Consider the following 20499-nt stretch of genomic DNA (forward strand, 5'->3'; position numbering starts at 1 on the left):
GTGACATCACAGGGGAGTGGGGTGGAGACGAACAAAACGGGGGTCCCCCGCCCTCCGCCCTGGTCTTGGACTCTTAGCGGCCCCCGAGTGTCAAGCGCTGAGCAGCCCGCCTGGGCCCTTGGGCTGGGTGGCCTGGCTTAAAGGAACAGGCTTCCCCGGTCCGGGGAAGGGGGGGTCTCTCCCTAGCTGCCCCTTCCAGACTGCTCTTCCCAGAGCACCACTGTCTCCCAAAGGCTGCCAGGGGGGTCCCACAGAGGGACCCCTGAGCTTGCCCTCGCAACATGAATTGCGTGTCCGATTTCTTCACCTATGAGACCACCAAGTCCGTGGTGGTGAAGAGCTGGACCATTGGCATCATCAACCGGGCCGTGCAGCTGCTCATCATCTCCTACTTTGTGGGGTGAGTCTCGGGGCTGGTGGGTCCCAGGAGGGTAGGGGCCTCTTCAGTGTTGTTCTCCGGCCCCCCTGAACTGGATTTGTAGAGGGGTCACAGCCGCCTCTATGGAGTCAGACCCCGCACCCCCAGCCTGTGTAGGGGAGGTGGGCGGGGGTCCCCCCAGCAAGGGTCTGACTCCCAGATGAATTCATTTGCCCCCTTGGAGCACTTGCGTGTGGGTTCTAGCCAGGTGCTCAAAGAGTCATGTACCAGAAACAACCCCCACACCCAGTGCCCATCTTCTCCTCCAGAGAGCAGAGACCACCCCCAGACGCACACACGTTTTACCGTACCCCACTACTCTTGGGGGGGTTCAAAGTAGGGAACCTAGGAAAGGGGAAGAGAAGACGCAGAACCGGGACACAGTGACTCGGTTGGCATCGGGGAGGGAAAAGGACTCGGGCCCACTGGGAACGGAGACAGACACAGTCCAAGTCGGAATCATGCTGGCCTGGCCTGGGCAGAGGCTTGGGAGCTGTGCGGGAGGGGGGGAGGCGCCAGCAGCAGGGCTTTGTCCCCTTGGAGGACTGCACGGGGTGCAGAGAGCAGCGGAAACCACACCAGAGGGGAGAAGCGCCTCGCCTCTCCTCTCCTGAGCGGGGCCCGCCAAGCCCTCCTGGAGAGTCCAGAGACACGAGCCCTTAGACAGACAGTGCAGGGACCGCGGTGCGGGGTGGGGGACGCGCGACTTCTTGCTAACTCTGAGCATCAGAGCTCAGCTCAGGAGCTGCTGAAGAACCAGTAAGGTCCAGCCAGACAACCCCCAGAATCTCTACCTCTGGAAGCCCCCGCTGCACCCCCCTCACCACCACCTTCACACACACACACACACACACACACACACACTCGGGGTTCTGGAGCCAGGAACAATGGCCAGGGCAGGTCCCAGATCCTGATCTCCTGGTGGTCCCATCCTCATCCCCATGGGAACACCCCAGATAAGGGGAAAAGATACCTCAAAGGGGGGCTGGAGCGATAACACAGCGGATAGGGCATTTGCCTTGCATGCAGTCGACCCAGGTTCAACTCCCAGCATCCCATGTGGTCCCTTTAGCACCACCAGGGGTAATCCTGAGTGCAGAGCCAGGAGTAACCCCTGAGCATCGCTGGGTGTGACCCAAAAAGCAATATATATATATATATATATATATATATATATATATATATATATATATATATATATATATCAAAGGTTTTGTTCCTGATGTTTCTTGACCCATGTGATTCCCAGAGGCAATTGTGGGGGGTCCTCATGTGATAGCCAATGAGTCCCTGATCGCTGTTTTGGGGCACAGGGGTGCGCAGCCTGTCGGACCCTGGGGCTGGGAGAGTGTGAGGGACGGCAAGGCTGAGGAGGCGTGGGGCGAGGCCCCTTTTGTTCTGTGCTGGCGAGGACCTGGGCTTTGTGCAAGCTGCAGCCGAAGTTGCCCAGCAGCGGGGCAGGGATTCAAGCTCAGGGGGATGGGGGCGTATGAGATCAAATAGCCTGGAGTTCCCTCCCCGCTTTGAGGTTGGGGCGGTGGGGTGCTTGCCAGTGGCCTTTGTGCTGGACAGGTCCAGGCTCCATGCTGGCGCCCGCCCCATTCGGCATCGCCAGAGGCATGTCTGTCCAGGTAAGCGCAGACGCTGCTTCAGCACCCCGCCAGGCGGGCCAGGTCCAGCTGGCAGATGGACGGAGGGGGGCCCCGCCCTCCCCTGCCCAACACCATCCCCCCTCCCCGCCTGTCTCTCCTGCCATCCCTGGAAGCGCCCCTCGGGTCCTCAGGGCTGGCACATCCGGAGATGCTCTCTGCCTCCAGCTCTCCGGCCCATCCATCTCCCGCTGACAGCTCCCCGCGGGCCAGCTCCTTGCAGTTCCATCAGCGCGCTCCCGCTCCAACACCCCGCCCCCCCTGCACACATGAGCCCCTGTCGTGGATGTAGCACAGAACTCACGCACTGGCATCGGGCACCAGGCTGGGATGGTGGGCAAAGGCAGGCACACCTGGAGTCCCGCTGCATCCGATAACAAGCACACAGTCTCATGGGAGCACAGCAGAGGAGTCGCTGGCCTGAGGTTTCCACCCACTTGGTCAGGAAACTCAGTTTCCGAGAACCACGGGGCCCTTGGAGCCAGTCCCTGCAGGTTGGACGGAAAGACGGACGGAGGGACGGGTGCCACTTGGGAAAGGAAGAAAATGGTTGGAGGTGGAGTTGTCCGAGCGTGGCCACCAGCAGGGACGGGCCTGCTGAAGTAAAGGGAGCAAGGGTGAGGGCCCCCCGGGGACATAGGGGGAGCCCCAGATCTTTTGTTTTCAGAGAAAAGTAGTGGCTGGGAAGTGGGTGCAGCATTTGGTTGGTTTTTTTTTGGTTTTACTTTTGTTTGGGGGTCACACTCAGGGATGCTCAGGGCATACTCCTGATTCTGCATTCAGGGATCACTCCTGGCAGGCTCGGGGGACCATATGGGATTCCGGGGATCGAACCCTAGTTGACCGCGTGCCAGGCAAGCACCTTCTCCGCTCTACTCTCTCAGCGGCCCCCGAGTGCAGCCTGTTGGTCTGCACCCGTGGCTTTGCCTTTTTTTGTGGAGATGGTGGCGGGGAGGGGGTGCTGTGCATTTGAGATGCGCACACAGGGATCTGGAGATCCCACATCCTGATGTGACACTGGGGGGTGCAGACCGCATATGCTTGTGCATGTGGGCAGCACCAGGAGTCAAACTCACACGCCTCACACTTGCCAGGCAGGTGATGTTTTTGCCACGGAGCCACTCCGAGGCCCCCGCCAGAGATGTATCTTATTTATTTCTCTAATTTTTTATGTTGAGACCATACCCGGTGGTGCTCGGGGCTTATTCCTGGCTTCGTGCTCAAGGATCATTCCCAGTGGGGCCCAGAGGACCCTATGCAGTGCTAGGGAGAGAACTCGAGCCGGCTGCATGCCAGGCAAGTGCCCTTCTCACTGTTCTCTCTGACCCCATGAATTCCCTTTTTTTTTCGGGGGAGGGGGTTTGGGTCACACCCAGTGATGCAGAGGGGTCACTCCTGGCTCTGCACTCAGGAATTACTCCTGGCGGTGCTTGGGGGACCATATGGGATGCTGGGAATCGAACCCGGGTCAGCCGCATGCAAGGCAAACGTCCTACCCGCTGTGCGATCGCTCCAGCCCCATGAATTCCCTTCTTAAGCCCTCTTCGTTCTCTCAGTCCAGGATGGCACCCCTTATAAAGGCCCCTTGTTCATGTCGGAGGTGACAGATACGGTAGGGAAACCCCCCAGGTTTCAGGTGCAGAGAAAGGACTGACTGTCATTTGGGGCTCCTCTGCCCTCACCGAATCGAACTGGAATGGGGCGGGGGGGGGGTGCACCCTGGGTAGCAGCTGAGACCATCAGGGGTGGCCTGTGTACGGGACTCTGACCTCAGTCCCGCCCCAGAGTCAGAAGTGAGGGACTCAGTAACAGTTGGCGACTCTTATTCCCCAGACTCCCCATCCCTCTGCTCCCCCTTTCCCTCCATCCTCCTGGCACACACAAGTCCCACTCCCTGGTCTCCTGGGGAACATAGGATGCTCTGGTCTTCCCACTGCCAAGGAGCTGCCACGCGCCTTCCGCTCTATAAATAATAAACCAGGAACTTGAGGGAAAAAAAATAAGTCAGAGGAGCAGAGACAATGCCAAGAAGTGCGCCTCGCTCCTGCCCCGGCCTCAGCCCGGCCTCCCGGGACCCTGGGGCGCCCTTCCTTTCTGGAAGTGCAGCGTCCCTCCTTCCAGCCACCCTGGTGACATCTGTCCACAGCACCTCGGGCCACTGAAATGCTGAGATTCTTCCACTTGTTAATTAACTGGGGGAAGGGGGCACGCACACACCCCTGCGGCTTCTCCACCCCACGGGGCATGGGGAGGAGGAAAAAGATGGATTCATTTTCCCCCAAGTGTCCTGACCCTTGGGCTGCCTTGTCACTCATTCCCACGCCCTCAGGGTCAGGAAGCCATGCGTCCCATCAGCACTCAGACCCATGGGTGTGGGTGGCATCCTGAAGCCCTGGGACAGCTTCCTAAGATACACACACACACACACACACACACACACACAAACACGCATACACACACACATGCCCTCGGCACTGAGCCAACAGAGCTTAGGGGGACACACCACACCCTGCTCTACTCCCTGCTCCTCTGTGGGGTGACACCGGGTGTGTGTGAGTCCCGTAGAGGCTGGTGAGGCTCCTCTCTTCCAAAGAAAGGAGGCAGATATGGGAGAGATAGGATGGCATTAGGCACTTGCCTTGCATGTGCTGACCCCAGTTCGATCCCAGGCACTGCATGGGATCTCTTGAGCCCACCAGGAGTGATTCCTGAACACAGAGCCAGGAGTAAGCCCTGAGCACTGCTGGGCCCCAAAAGTGTAAATTAGTGAGGCCCTTAAAGAGGTGGCTAATCAGAGCCCCCCAAATCTCCCCCTTCTCCCTCCCATGTAGAAGCATCCAGAATCTTCCAGAAGGCCAGCCCCAGCCCACTCCACCAAGTAGCACACTGATCTCTCTCTCTCTGGACATGACATCCACTGTTTTGTGTTCCCATTAACTTGAAGCAAGGCTCTCCCCCAAGTGACTGAGATCCCTGTGCTCCCCAGAGCTCCCCTCTGGCCTTCCACCCTCTGGAGACCCCAGGCTGCCACTGGTCGCCCAGGAATGTGTCTCCTTGAGCCTTTTCAAGGGGCCTTTGTCACACAGCATCTTTGGCCCTCAGGGTTCAATTTCCAGGCACCACGCAGTCCCCCAACACTGCTAGGAGCAACCCCAACTTCCACCGGGTATGACCCCTCTCCCCCAAAACCACCACCACCACCACCAAACTAGCTCCTAGACTCATGAAAACTATGATGGTCTCCAGAGGGAGAGGAGGACCAAAAGGAGAAATGGACAGCGGGAGCTTGGTTTGGTTTGGGGGGCCACCCCTGGTGGTGTTCAGGGGCTACTCTTGGCTTTGTGCCCACGGATGGCTGCCAGTGGTGATGCTCATGAGACTCCGGCAGTACCGGGGCTCGGACCCGAGGCTCCAGCCTGCAGGGCTGCGGCCTGAGCCCAGAGCTGGGTGGGTGGGTGGGCCTTGCAGGGGCAGAGTGGTTTGGGCTGGAGGGCAGCGCTGTGTGCTTTCAAATGGAGCAGCAAAGAAAATGCACAGGAAGGAGCCACGGGTCCCTTAGGGTAGGTTAGACCAACCGTGTATGTGTGTTTGTGTGTGTGTGTGTTGGGGGTATCGGGGCAGAGAATAGAAGGCAAAACCGACCTGGTCCTATAAAGATTTGCAGATGCCACACACGTGCAGACGCCAACACGCACAGATGCACACACTGGCCAACCCACCCAGGCAGACACACATGCACACACCCGCAGGCATACACAACTGCAACCATGAGAAAGCAGTACAGGTAATTGTCCACTGGGGGGCAGCACCACCTAAGAAATAAGCTTAACGGCCCCTCCCCCACCACCCCTGCCCCTCCCGCCTGTCCCCTGCGCCTGCAGCCTCGGGTGCAGACCTCCAGCAGCAGGCACAGGCTCCTGGTGGCGTTTCCCTTAGTTATTTGCCTGCTGAACTATGTGTGCGCGGGGCACTTAGGATAGAGCCGCTGCAGTGCCCAGGATGTAAGCCTGGGAGCCTTTTTTCTGAGTGCACTTGACTTCCCAATAGACAACATTGCTTCCAGAGGGGTGACACTGATTCTTTTTTTTTTTTTTTGCTTTTTGGGTCACACCCAGCGATGCTCAGGGGTTACTCCTGGCTTTGCACTCAGGAATTACTCCTGGCGGTGCTTGGGGGACCATATGGGATGCCGGGGATCAAACCCAGGTCGGCCGAGTGCAAGGCAAACGCCCTCTCCGCTGTGCTATCGCTCCGGCCCCGACACTGATTCTTAAGAGGTTGGTTTTTTTTTTTTTTTTTTTTTTTTGCTTTTTGGGTCACACCTGGCAATGCAAAGGGGTTACTCCTGGCTCTACACTCAGGAATTACTCCTGGCCGTGCTCAGGGGACCATATGGGATGCTGGGAATCGAACCCGGGTTGGCCGCGTGCAAGGCAAATGCCCTACCCGCTGTGCTATTGATTGCTCCAGCCCCAAGAGGTTTTTTTTTTTTTAAAAAAAAAGCTTACTCTTCCCCCCCTGCCTGCCCCCATCTTTTTGGGTCACACCAGCGATGCTCAGGGGTTTACTCCTGGCTCTGCACTCAGGAGTTACTCGCCCTACCTGCTCTACTATGGCTCCAGCCCCCAAAACTTACTCCTTTTACATGTAAAGCTCAGTTAGACACAGGCAAACATCTACAGTATCCAAACTCCATAGACACCACTAGGGGGGCAAAAGGGGTGGGGTGTCGGAGGGGTGGGGAGAACCAAGCCAATGCAGGGTGACCCAGGGTCCCACCCGCACGCAGTACAGCCCCACCCCTCCCACACACCGTGTCATCCTGATGTGAGCAGGAGGGAGCCCCCCCCATCCCATGCCATCCCATCCCATCCCATCTGCCCTGACGGCCCTTTCCCTGCTCTCCGGCTCTGCCTTCCTGCCCAGGTGGGTTTTCCTGCACGAGAAGGCATACCAGGTGCGGGACACAGCCATCGAGTCCTCGGTGGTGACCAAGGTGAAGGGCTTTGGGCGCTATGCCAACAGAGTCATGGACGTGTCCGATTACGTCACCCCACCCCAGGTACCGTGCCCCACCCCTGCCCCAGGGCAATCGAAGTGTGTCCTCAAGAGAGGCCAGGCGCAGGCAGCAGGCAAGCGCAGGGGATGGCCGAGAGCTGACGAGCTCCCCGAACCAGGCCCCCATCTGCCAGCTGCAAGAGGTGGGGGGAGCTGGGAGAGCCCTGCACTGGGGGGTCCTTCTCTAGACAGCACACGGGGTGCTGGCCGGGCCGGGAGGGCAGTGGGAGGAGGCCAGGTTCAGACCCCTCCTGTCTGAGCAGCCCTGTGACCTTGCTGTGACCTTGGCTCAACCCGAGCTTCAGTTTCCCCACCTCACAGGCGGACCCCACTGCCTTTTCTTCTCGTGCACCCCCTGCCCCCATTCTCCTCCCCAGGGCACCTCTGTCTTCGTCATCATCACCAAGATGATCGTCACAGAAAACCAGATGCAAGGCGTCTGCCCCGAGGTAGGGCAGGAAGAGGCCGGATGAAGCAGATAGGGGCAGAAAATGGGGGAGGGAGGGGGAGGGGGTGGGCAGGGGCAGAGAGGAGAGGGTGTTGGCGGAAACCGGGGTCCTGGCTCCTCCCACCAGAAGCCCCCGTGGTGAGGTGGAGCTGAGGGTCCCAGACTGCTCACCCGCCTGCCTCCCCACAGAGCGAGGACAAGTTCCGCTGTGACTCTGACAGCAACTGCACGCCCCAGAGAGTCGCGGGCAGCGGTGAGTGCAGGACCCCCCCCCCAACCTTCACACACACACCCCTCACTAAGGGTGGTAGCAGATCCCCAGGGGAGTGGGATTCTCCAGCCTGGACCAACATCCAAGGCCACCAGGGGGGCTGTGAGCTGGCAGGCATGACCCCTGCTCCCAGAGGGTGTGGAAGTGAGGGTGACAGACAGACAGGGGTGCCCTGAGATAGCCGGTTCTGTTCCATGGGAGCCCAGGGAGAGAGATGGAGTCCAGCTGAGTCATCCCAGAGGGCTTCCTGGAGGTGGTGATATTGGAGATGGACCTAAAGGCTGGACATAGAGGACTCCCGAAGCTTAGAGTTAGAGAAGAGTGTGCTGTACTGTGGGGGCTTTGGAACGAAAGGGGTCCTGGGGTATCTGGGACAGGGACTGTGACCTCCCTTTGGCTTGGTCCCTGACTTGGGGGAGGAAGGGGGATGGAAGGCAGCTCTGGCTGGGCAAGGAGAAAAGGAAGGAAGGAAGGAAGGAAGGAAGGAAGGAAGGAAGGAAGGAAGGAAGGAAGGAAGGAAGGAAGGAAGGAAGGAAGGAAGGAAGGAAAGATGGAAGGGAGGAAGGAAGGAAGGAAGGAAGGAAGGAAGGAAGGAAGGAAGGAAGGAAGGAAGGAAGGAAGGAAGGAAGGAAGGAAGGAAGGAAAGATGGAAGGGAGGAAGGAAGGAAGGGAGGGAGGAAGGAAAGATGGAAGGAAGGGAGGAAGGAAAGATGGAAGGAAGGAAGGAAGGAAGGAGGAAGGAAGGAAGGAAGGAAAGGAGGAAGGAAGGAAGGAAGGAAGGAAGGAAGGAAGGAAGGAGGGAGGGAGGGAAGGAGAGGAAGGAAGGAAGGAAGGAAGGAAGGAAGGATGGAAGGGAGGAAGGAAGAAAGGAAGGGAGGGAGGAAGGAAAGATGGAAGGAAGGGAGGAAGGAAAGATGGAAGGAAGGAAGGAAGGAAGGAGGGAAGGAAGGAAGGAAGGAAAGGAGAAGGAAGGAAGGAAGGAAGGAAGGAAGGAAGGAAGGAAGGAAGGAAGGAAGGAAGGAGGAGGGAGGGAGGGAGGAAGGAAGGAAGGAAGGAAGGAAGGAAGGAAGGAAGGAAGGAAGGAAGGAAGGATGGAGGAGGGAGGGGAGGGAGGAAGGGAGGAAGGAAGGAAGGAAGGAAGGAAGGAAGGAAGGAAGGAAGGAAGGAAGGAAGATGGAAGGAAGGAAGATGGAGGAAGGAAAGATGGAAGGAAGGAAGGAAGGGAGGGAGGGAGGGAGGGAGGGAGGGAGGGAGGGAGAAGATGAAGGAAGGGAGGAAGGAAGGAAGGAAAGATGGAAGGAGGAAGGAAGGGAGGGAGGAAGGAAGATGGAAGGAAGGGAGAAGGAAAGATGGAAGGAAGGAAGGAAGGAAGGAAGGAAGGAAGGAAGGAAGGAAGGAAGGAAGGAAGGAAGGAAGGAAGGAAGGAAGGAGGAGGGAGGGAGGGAAGGAAGGAAGGAAGGAAGGAAGGAAGGAAGGAAGGAAGGAAGGAAGGAAGGGAGGGAGGGAGGGAGGGAGGGAGGGAGGGAGGGAGGGAGGGGCAGGCGGGTGGGCGGGCTGAGGGCCGAGGGTGGGCCTGGACTTGCCCAGGTCTGTGACAGAGTGGGGCTGGGGGTGCCCCTGGGGGGAGGGGGCAGGCACCCACAGCTGTGTGACTCCCCCTGCAGGGATCTTGACGGGCCACTGCGTGAACTACAGCTCTGGGCTGCAGACATGTGAGGTCCAGGGCTGGTGCCCCACCGAGGTGGACACAGTACACATGTGAGGCCCCCTGCCCGGCCACCCCCCATATGGGTGCCTGACTCTGCGTCCCCGCAGCTCCGAGTCCCGGAGTCTCCCTACCGCTGCCCCAGGGCCTGGCACGCAACCCCCGCCACCCCCCCAGTGCCCACTCGCCTCCCCCTCGGTGCCCTCCAGCCCTGCTCAAACCCCTCGGGAAGTCATCGCTGGGAGGGGTGAGGACGTGGGGGGGGCGTCCGCTCGTGTCCCTCCTCCCCCGGCAGCTCCGGCTCCGTTCCAGGCCGGTCATGATGGAAGCCGAGAACTTCACCATCTTCATCAAGAACAGCATCCGCTTCCCCCTCTTCAACTTCGAGAAGTGAGACCCCCCACCCTGCCCTCCGCCCCCCCCACCCCGGGAGCCAGACAGTCTGGGCTCAGAGACTGCCTCGTGGGTGTTTGGGTTGGGCCCGGAGAGGGTGGCGGAGGGCTGGCCCTTTTGGAAAGTTTGGGGTGTTATTCTCTGGGTCACACCCCATAGTGCGGGGCAGGGCTGGGCAGGGCTGGAACAGAGTCCTGCCCATGAAGCCTGCGTCACTTCCGGGCTTCGCTCTCCCACCTGCCCCCAGACCCCAGGCCCTTGGATGACCCCCCCCCACCATGTGCCCCCCTCTTCCCGACCTCTCCCTTCTCCTGGTCTTGGGGTGGGAATGGCATTGGCTGATGTGGTGCCAGGACTCTAGCAGTCACCAGGCCTGGCTCCTGCCACAGGCGCCCTGGGCCCTGAACTGGGGGGGGGGGCTGGTAACTGTGAACCCCACCAGCTTTTTAAAAAAAATTTTTTATTTTATAAGGTAGTTCACAATATTTGATTACATTTAATACTCAAACACCAATCCCACCACCATGACCCCTTCCCACCACCATATTTCGGATGTTTCCATCCCGAGCCCCAATCCCTGCCCCAAAGCAGAACCGAAATAACATATTTCTGTATTGTTGGTTATGAAAAACCGCTGAACATGCTACCAGAAAGTATCCTTAGAGGAAAGAGTGTGAAGATTGCTCTATTTCAACAGGGGTCATTAAGCCCTTCTAGAAGGGATCACTAACATGTTGTTAAAGGTTGAGTCTTGTGTGCTTATATATATATATATCGTGGTGAGAGGGTGACAGAAGTCCAGGGGAGGGAAGGGGCCCTGACAGAGGTGGGAGCCCCCTCCCTACATCCCCCACCCCCCATGGCTGCTGATGGGGGTCTCTGCCACAGGGGGTCCTGCCCTGCTGGGAGCTGATCATCTGTATTACACCTGGCCTTGACCCACCCCTCCCTTCCCTTCCTTCCCCTTCCCTCCTCCTCCCTTTCCTCCTCTCTTCTCTCCTCCCCTCCCCTCTTCCCCAGGGGCAACCTCCTTCCCAACCTGACAGCGGAGGACATGAAGAAGTGTCGCTTCCACCCGGAAAAGGCCCCCTTCTGCCCCATCCTGCGGGTGGGCGACGTGGTCAAGTTTGCAGGGCAGGATTTCGCCAAGCTGGCCAGCACGGTGAGGACCTCCGCGCCTTCCGGGGACGGAACCCAGGAGCCCAGCCCTTCTCTGGGCCCTGGGGAGTTGGGGGTGGGGGGCGGGGGGGGTGGTGCGCCTGGAGAAGGTGGCTGGGACCCCCGAAGAGACTGCAGCAGCGCCATCTGGTGGACGCGTTCTGCTCCTGCCTCGGGTTTTGTGCTTGTAGTACCTGCCTCTGCCCTGCAGGGGTCTCACCTCCCCCGCGTCCCCATCATCTCCCAATCCCATCCCCAGTCGCGTGCGGCCAGAGGTCTTAGGTTTCAGGAGAGCAACAGGGAAGGGGATCTTTCACTCTTCCCTGCTCACTTCCCCTCTCCTGGACGGTAGCTCAGGGATTAAAGATACCAGAAGTCCGTCGAACAGCTGGGACGGTGCTTGCCCTGTAGGTGGCCTTCCTGGGTTGGGTGCCCGGCACCCCCGTATGGTCCCCTGATCCCGCCAGGCGTGATCCCTGAGCACAGAACCAAGAGTAACCCCCGAAGGGTCAGAGCAACAGTATGGTGGGTGGGACCTTTGCCTTGCATGTGTCTGACCCGGGTTCGATCCCGGGCACGCCATGTGGTCCCCTGAGCATGCCAGGAGTGATCCTTGCATGCGGAGCCAGGAGTAAGCCCTGAGCACTCACGGTGTGGCCCAAAACCAAAACAAAGAGTAACCCCTAAGTCTTGCTGGCTGTGGCGCAACCCGCTAACCCCCCACCCGCAAATGACACCCAAAGTGAGGTTTAGAGGCTCAACTTGTCCATTTGTCCTCCCCCAAGCCCCATTCTAGCAAGATGGGGGTGGGGGGGTTGGCGGGCACAGGCACGCGTCCAGCTGGGCCCTCTCTCCAGGGTGGCGTCCTGGGCATCAAGATCGGCTGGGTGTGCGACCTGGACAAGGCCTGGGAGCAGTGCATCCCCAGGTACTCCTTCACGCGGCTGGACGGCGTGTCCGAGAAGAGCAGCGTGTCCCCCGGCTACAACTTCAGGTAAGCCCCCTGCGGCGCCCCAACTCCCCAGGGCTCCTCGGCCCCCAGAGTCGGGTACTCACCGGACAGGGTGGGAAGCGGGCGTTTGTCTCGGGAGTCACACATCCCCCCCCCACTCCGCCCGGGTTGCTGCTCCTTCGGCGTCTTTCCAGTCCAGAGCTCGAACCTGTCTCTGCGTCTCTGATTCCCGTGCCCGGTGGCCTGAGATGTAAGACCCCCCTCCTCTCCCCTCCCCCGGCCCCAACCCCCCTCCTCCCCTCTCCCCCAACCCCAACCCCCGCAGTGTGAATCGAGGGAATGGACAGAACCCAGGGTGAACTGTCTAGAAGTGGCTGTCGGCTCCTGACCTTGTCCCGTCCCCACTTCCCTCAATGAGGTGCCAGTACCGTAGTTGTCGTTGTTGTCGTCGTTATCGTCTTGGCAAAACGTTCGTTATCGTCTATGTGCAAGAAAGCGTTCTGAGCTGAGGGGATGTGGGTCTCCTCCCTTGGTTTGAGAAGATGCTGCGCTTCTGGAGGGTTCTGATGGGGTTCACAGTGTGGCACACCAGACAAGCTCAATGGCCCTGAAACACAGCGGTCAGGAGTAAGGTGGCCGCGTCAGATTCTGGTGCGTTCTGTGCTCAGATGTCCTTCGCTGTGGAGGGAGCTTCTAGTTTGATGGCAGGCCTCAGCACAAGAGGGAACAATCAAAGGGGCCAGCGGAGAGCTCAGAGGGCCGGAGCTTGTGCTTTACGTGCAGCCTCCTGAGTTCGATCCCTGGCATCACACCACATCCCCCTGGCACCGTTGAGTATCGCAGCGATGGCCCCCAGCATTGCGGGCTCCTAGCATTGAAACCATCGGTCATGGTTGACCAAATGTCATTGGGAGTGGCCCCCAGCCCCGCTGAGCACTTCTTGGGTGGAGGCGCAAATAACAATCTCCAATCCCTCCCTCCCAACACACAAAGAAACTGCAATTGTAAAAGGTATTATCTGCCCCCATTCAGCTTGATATTGAATATTTTCAATATATATATATACACACATATACATATATATGTATATCCTCGGGAAAGAAGAATTTTTTAAAATTGAAAGTGCTTTCATAATCGACTCTAAACTTTAAAAAATCATAGGAAACAACACATATTTTAAAGTAGGTTAAAAATACTGTTTGGCTCACTGGCAGAAATTGGCATATTTCTCCAGTTGGTACATCACACTGAAATCAATACAAAGGATATTTGTATGGGGCCTTAAAATAGCAACACATTAATAAAATTCTCTAGCTCTGAAATGCGGGTTTTCATCTTCAGAACTTCCCTCTGGCCAGTGGGGACCCGCTGTCTCCCCCAAAGCCGTATCTGGCGGGAAAGCTTAGGAAGGATGGGCCAGAGGAGGCAGCCCCTGGCCCCGGTGTCCAACCGTCCCAGAGCGTCACTGGTCTTTGTCTCCGACTTCTGAAACTAGCCCCTCACCCCTACCCCCTGCTTCACCGGGTCCAGGAGCTGCGGTGTGGGCCCGGCGCGCGGGTTCCGTGCAGGGAGGCAGGCTGGGAGCTTTGAGGCCCCGTGCTTGTAACTGTCCGAGAGACGGGGAGATAAGGGGCAGGAGTGCACATGGGACGTTGGCCCAGTTCCACCCTTTCGGCTCTAGAACTTTCCAGGCTGGGGCTCTCTGACTCTCACGACCAGCAGAGGGCACTGCTCCTCCCAAACCCCTCGGGGTGGGGTGTGCCCATCCACCACACCCCCCACCTCCCCCTAACCCCCCACTGCCTTCAGACTGTTGGCACGCTGGCATCACCAGACTCCCAAACTAATCTAACGCCCAAGGCTGCGCCCCCCCGCCCCCCTACCGCTGCCGTGCAGAATCCTCAGCAAGGAGGGGAAAGGCCAGTCACTGTGGGAAGCCCGAGAGGCTTCTAAGCTGCAGGAAGTAAGGCCAAGTTCTCGAGTTTTCCGTGCGGGGCTCAGGAGCTGCCTTCCTCCCTCTCCCAGGCCGGGAGGCCCAGACCCTCACAGGCTTCCGTGCGTTTCCCCGGGGCCCTAGAGCCAGGGAGCCTGGGCAAGGACATGTTTACTCGGCCACTTTCCCCCTTCTCCCCCCCCCAAGCAGAGAGACCAAGGCCTTTGGCCCTGCAGACCCCCAGGAAGACAGGCCACTGTGGCTGACCCAGGCCTCGCTGCTTAAAGACCCCGAGGCAGAGCGCCTCCCAGCTGCTCCGGGCTCAGTGCTCACTCACTTCCTGTCTCCCCAACAAATGCTTTGCCTCCCAGCCCCGGCAGAGGCCCGCTTCTCTCTGGAGTCTGCTGCGTTGGCTGCGGAGGGGATGGAGCCCGGTGCAGCCAAGTTCCAGTCCACACGAGGCCATCCAGAGGCAGCGCCCACGCGGGAGGGAGGGAGGGAGGGAGGGAGTGCCACATTCCCTCACTAATTGCTTCTGCGGCTCCTTTCCAAGCGCCACCCGAGCCCCACCTGTCGTGGTCTTCCCTGCCGAGTCAGAGCTTTCCAGAAGGTTTAGCTGGTGAAGCGCCCCCCCCCCTCCCCCGGGAGTCTGGGTGGGTATGGAAGTGGAGCCCCCATTCTGGGAAGAGACTTGCCCAAGGTCACGCGTGCAACTTAGAGGTCACCGCCTCCCAACTGCTGCATCCCATCTCAGAGGCCAGGGGCAGCTTGACCCCGGGACCTGTCCACCCGGGCTGGTCCCTGCGGTCGACAGCTGTCGACAAGCTGGCCTGCCTCGGCCCGAGACTGATGATGTCATAGAGCAGGGCTGCGGGGGCGGGGGGGAACGGATGGTCCTGGTGCCACCATCAAAATTATTCTTGCAGGGGGTCAACCACACCCAGGGGTCCTCCGGGGCTACTCCTGGTGGTGTCCTGGGCGCCATCAGTGGTGCTGGAAGTCGGACAGGGTCTGCCACCTGCCAGACAAGTGCCCTGCCCTGCCCTTGCACTGTCTCTCTGGTCCAGACATGGTTCTTTGTTCGTGCGCTGTCCCCTGACTTTTGCTCTGCAACCCCCCCATTGGCACTTTGGTGGGTGTTTTTAAAAAACATTTTTATTGAATCACTGAAATACACCCGTACAAAGCTGTTCACGGTTAGGTTTCAGCCATACAGTGTTCCAACACCCATCCCTCCACCAGTGGACATTTCCCAGCACTGGTGTCCCCAGGTTCCCTCCCATCACCCCCCACCCCCAAGCCTGCCTCTGTGGCAGGTGTTCTCTCCTCTCTCTCTCTCTCTCTCTCTTTCTCCCTCCCTCCCTCCCTCCCTCCCTCCCTCCTTTTGGGCATTGTGCTTTGCAGTATTGATACTGAAAGCTTATCAAGAACACCCCCTTTACCTACTTTTAACCCTTAGATCTTGTCCAGAGGGATCATTCCCAGCTATTTTTGTCACACTGGTCCCTTCTCTATCTTCCCTACCCTCAGCCCCCCCCCACCCCGCCCCACACTTGTGGTTAGTTCCAACCATTGACCAATCCTCCGGCAGCTTTTATTTCGTCTCTGTTCTCAGTCTGTGTGGCTAAGCTGGCATTTTAGGCTCGATCATGGCATTTTCGCCCAGTGGGTCTGTTTCTGTCATATCGGGGAGGCGGGGTGTGAAGAAGCGTCAGGGGGCGCATTCCAGGGATATTTGGCCACTCAGGGCACCCACTCAGTGCTCAGGCTTGGCATCGTGGGGGCCGGGGGGGGGGCTCACGATGCGCTTATGTTACAGGCCTTGCTCCCGGGTCCCCCTTGCCAGCCCCTGGTGTGGTTTGCGGCTGTCCCCAAGCTCCTTGAGATCAGGTGGCTGGGGGGCTTATTCCCACACGCGGTGTGGCATTTCTCAGAGTCATTTCAAGGGTACAGAGGTGATAAGACACCCCTCAGCGGTTCCCTCCCCCCACCCCCTGCCACCCGATCTCCCCGTTCCCAGGAGCAGGTCCTTAGCCAGAGCGCAGAGGAGTGAGGACGGGCTGTGAGTGCACAGGAACGGTGGTGTGTGGTAATCGTGAGCTCCCACATGTCCCCGTGCGTGCGGGTGAGCAGGGAATCCGGTCGGGCCCCGGGCCTGAGACCCTTCACAGGCAGAGGGAGCCACAGGGATCAATGAGAAACACAGTCCCCGGCAGGCCCCTGCCGGAAGCAGGTGGCACACGCCATTCAGGTGCATCTTGGAGACACCCGGATGAAAGGGCAGTTTCCAAGGGACGCGGGCAGTCCCGCAGCCCCGGGAGACAGAGACACCGTGTGGGGGACTGGACGTGGAGGACAGAGGAGCCGGCATTCTGATGTGACTAGAGTGGCGACATGAGGCCGAGAGGGGGCAGCCAGGAAGTAGCCCAGGACATGCAGGGACAGGGACTGGCCAACCCCACTGGGGAGACTGCAGCCCTGGCCCCCTTTCCACAGCGCTCTCCTTGCTTGTTATTCCCGATGACACCATGGACTATCATCTGAGAATCATCCTGGCCAGGAGTGGCTGCGGGGCCACTTCTCTGCTTTCCTAAGACCCAAGGAACAGGCATAGACACTCCCCACCCCAGGGTCGTGAACCCACTCAAGAGCAGCGTGGGCAGGAATCACAAGGGGGCACCCCCTTCCCTCTCATCTAGTCCTACTTCCCTCACAGGAAGTTGCACCCCAGACAGTCGGAGGCGGGGCCGGGTGTGTGTTGGTGTATTCACTTCCGGCCTTTTCTCTCGGCACTGCTTTGCTCTCCACGGGGTGTGCCGCTCCAGAACACCCGGCGAGGTCATTAGAAGCACTTAGCCCGGTCTCAGAGACAGAGTCCCGACAGCCAGAAGTTTGGCCCAGCCCTTTCATGCCTGGATCTGACAGGATTCCCAGATCACGTCCCATTCCCCATCCCAGTGAGGCCCAGAAGGACACGGCTATGATGTGGGGGCAGTGAGATAGTCCAGGGTGTAAGGCACTGGCGTAGCCTTCAGCCAACGCCCCCCCCCCCACTGCCGCGGCCTCCCCACCCCGTTCAATCCCCAGCACCCCATGACCCCCAGGCATCACTAACACCGCAAGGCCTGAACAACTGAGGATCTCCAGGAGTGGCCCCTGACCCCCTGGGCAGTGCTCCCTGTCCAGAAGAGAGATGTAGAATTATGCAACAACAACAACAACAACAAACCCCAAATCACACAGCTTGATTGAAATCCGCCCCATTCCGTGCCCAGACGCAGAGACCCACCGCGTTGCCAGGTGCATCTTTCTCTGGCACGTTGTTTGTGAAAATAGGAAGAGGGGGGTGGGGTGGGGGAGCAGGCGGAAGGGGCAAGGGCAGCGGGCTGGGCTGCCTTCTCCCCCGAGTGCGCCTAAGACGGTTTTGCTACTAAAAGGCAACACAGTCTTGGATTTCCTCTCCGTGGTGTCTGGAACAAAAAACACTTGTTCAGCTGCTCGATGTTCCTGGTGCTGTAGGTGTTTCTAGTGATGGTTGGCGTTGGAAACGTCCCCAGAGTCGCTTCCTCCCAGCTCCGACACTTGGCGCCCGCCCCGCTTCACTTCCAGGCTGCTGCGTGCGTGCGCCTTCGGCACCATCTCAGGCCGGGTTTGGCGGGAGACGGAGGCCGAGTGCACCCCTGGTGCGGATGCTCGTCTCCCCGGTCTGCGCCTTTCCCCTTCCAGGAGCCTGTGCGCTGTCTCTCTACAGGCCCCGGAAGGCCTCCTCCCTGGGGCAGGCTCATGGGCTCGAGTTGTCCTCCATCCCTCCCTCGTCACTCCCCGAGGTGAAGTGGCGGGGGTTCAGCGGGCTTGAACCCACACCCCCTTCCTTCCATCACGGCTCTCCTAGAAGCCCTCATGACTGGGAGAGCTTCGAGGGTTGGCCCTCCTTGCGCACTTACCAGCGAGTCCGGACTGAGCACTTACTAGTGAGTCTGGACTAAGCACTTATCAGTGAGTCCAGACTGAGCACTTATTGGTGAGTCCAGACTGAGCAACAGATTTTTGTGGATCATCTGGTGCACTCTGAGAAGGGACTTTTGGTGGGGGGGACGTGGATTAGAGGTCAAGCACACGCCTTGCATGCATGAGTCCCTGCTTCTGTCCTGGTACCAGATGGGCAGAGATGTTGGAGCTGGAGATCAAGGCTTTTCTGTTACTTCCTGAGGCCACCCCCCACAGCCTCGGTCCAGCGTCTGTGACTCCCATTTCACAGATGAAAAAACTAAGGCCAAACTGAGTCCCTGAGAGCAGAAGTTTGGTAACCTGGCTCTCGGCTCTGTGTCCACTCACTCTGTGTCCACTCAGTTTTCCCTGCCTGATTCACACGTTGGTGCCGGCACCATCATTGGTGTTGGTTAAACCGTCACCAAGTGTGAGTCGCTGCTCTGCTCCCCACCGGTGTCAACCCGTTAAAAGGTGAAGGAAGAGGGAGCAAGCGCAGGAGTCAAGGATGCGTGCCTGGCACGTGCAAGGTCCCCCAAGTTCGAGTCCTCACACCCACCTAGCACCGGCAGCTGTTGTTGGTGGGCCCCGAACACTGCAGCCCCCCAAACAGCACCTCTTTTTTTCTTTTTTTTTTCTTCTTTTTTGGCCATACTTGGCAATGCCCAGGGGTTCCTCCTGGCTCACGCACTCAGGAATTACTTTGCTCAGGGGACCCTATGGGATGCTGGGAATCGAACTCGGGTCAGCCGCATGCAAGGCAAACGCCCTCCCCGCTGTGCTATCACTCCAGCCCCAAAGCCCCTGATTTCTAGGCTCCTCTCACTGAACCATCTGGCCCAGTGGCATCACTCTCTCCAGAAGTGGTCCCTGGGGTTCCTCTTGGGACGCCCACCCCCCACACCCCATCCCACCCCGAGGAAATTGACAAGTGCCTTCGAAGCTCGAACGTGATCGCGTTCCTAGAATGGGAGGCGCCCCAGCCTGCCGGCAGCGTGCCACCCCACCACGAGCCTGCCAGGAGCTCTTTCCCCGTCGTGTAAAATCAACTGGAAACGTGTATCTCAGCTGGCAGAAGTCACTTCCCACCAGGCGAGAGCGTTGCCGACACCACCGCCCCACGCTTGGAAACCCAAATTCCGGGCCCGAGTTTTCCCTCGCGAGTCCAAGCCGGATCCCGCAGGTTGACGGCTGCTATTTTCCTGGCTGCTGGAACGCATCCAGGCCTGCTGCAGGAAGGATTCCCGCCCCTCTCGAGGAAGACGGGGCGTCCGTGTCCCTGCCGCAGGGAGGGATTCCACCCCTCTCGGGGAATACGAGTCGTGTGGAAACAGATATCCAAGTGCTTCCGAGGGATTTGCACTGGGGGGGGTGGGGAACGGAAAGCCGTCTCGTGTCCTTGGACAGTCGGTGTCTCTGTCAGCTCATGTGTGCTCCGAAGTCCATCGCCACCAGCAGGAGGAGCTGAGACAGGGCAGCCTCTTCAGGCCACCCTGATGATGGTTGTGACATTCTTGTCCCAGCGCTGGATGGTGGCAGAGAAGAACGGGACCAAGCCCTGGAATCCAGAGACTTTCCCTAGAGTGGAGGTGACAAACCTGAGCCTAGTCGTGAAAAACGTTTACGCAAACAGAATATGACCCGGGCCAGAGCACTAGTACAGCAGGGAGGGCATTTGCCTTACAAGTGGCCGACCCGGGTTCGATCCCCGGCATCCCATAGGGTGCCCCAAGTACCACCAAGAGTGATTCCTGAGTGCAGAGTCAGGAGTAAACCCTGCGTATCGCCGGATGTGACCCAAACAAACAACCCCCCCCAAAAAAAAACAACCAGGGGGGCCGGAGCGATAGCACAGCGGGTAGGGCGTTTGCCTTGCACGCGGCCGACCCGGGTTCGATCCCCGGCATCCCATATGGTCCCCCAAGCACTGCCAGGAGCAATTCCTGAGTGCAAAGCCAGGAGTAACCCCTGAGCATCGCTGGGTGTGACCCAAAAAGCAAAAAAAAAAACAAAACAAAAAACAAACAACCAGAATATGATAGCACTGGGCAGGCCAAGTACAGACCCAGATTCCTCAGGGTGAGACCCAGAGGCCTGGACTCCTGGGCTTCAGGAGCTGTGCAGGCTGGGCCCTTCACAGTCCCTCTGTGAGCCTCGGTTTCCCCCTCTATCAGATGGGTTCCTTGGCAGAGAGACGCACCAGGGCCCCTTCTAGCTCCCAAGTCTGAATAATGCACGTGGGTGTGTGGGGAAGGGCTCCGGGAAGCTTAGCTGCTGAAGCCTGCACTATTATTTATAGACCTCTCACTTCAGAGCCGAGCATCAACCCTGCCCCACACAAGCACATCTGACAAATGATTTATTATGGTAATTGACGTTTGTACTTACTCATTCTTTATCGCTGCCCGTGCGTGAGGGAGATGTGTGTGTGTGTGTGTGTGTGTGTGTGTGTGTGTGTGTGTGTGTGCATGCGCTCATGCACACACCCCAGAGAGTCTCATCTCTGCAGGCCTCAGAATTGTTTAGT

The 20499-nt window shown here is 58.8% G+C and overlaps 1 protein-coding gene across 1 annotated transcript in view; it reads left to right on the forward strand.

The window, feature by feature from the left end:
* The first annotated feature begins 281 nt into the window (after positions 1 to 281).
* The window catches only part of P2RX3 (purinergic receptor P2X 3), a 33668-nt gene continuing 13450 nt past the window's right edge, over positions 282 to 20499 (forward strand). Inside the window, exons 1-8 of the mRNA XM_055143144.1 lie at positions 282 to 400; positions 6994 to 7129; positions 7503 to 7574; positions 7763 to 7826; positions 9509 to 9602; positions 9862 to 9939; positions 10963 to 11104; positions 11958 to 12094. Of these exons, the coding sequence (XP_054999119.1) occupies positions 282 to 400; positions 6994 to 7129; positions 7503 to 7574; positions 7763 to 7826; positions 9509 to 9602; positions 9862 to 9939; positions 10963 to 11104; positions 11958 to 12094 (842 nt within the window). The remainder of the gene's footprint in view (positions 401 to 6993; positions 7130 to 7502; positions 7575 to 7762; positions 7827 to 9508; positions 9603 to 9861; positions 9940 to 10962; positions 11105 to 11957; positions 12095 to 20499) is intronic.

The sequence above is a fragment of the Sorex araneus genome, chromosome 6 (assembly GCF_027595985.1).
Source record: "Sorex araneus isolate mSorAra2 chromosome 6, mSorAra2.pri, whole genome shotgun sequence".
NCBI classification, from domain to species: Eukaryota; Metazoa; Chordata; class Mammalia; order Eulipotyphla; family Soricidae; genus Sorex; species Sorex araneus.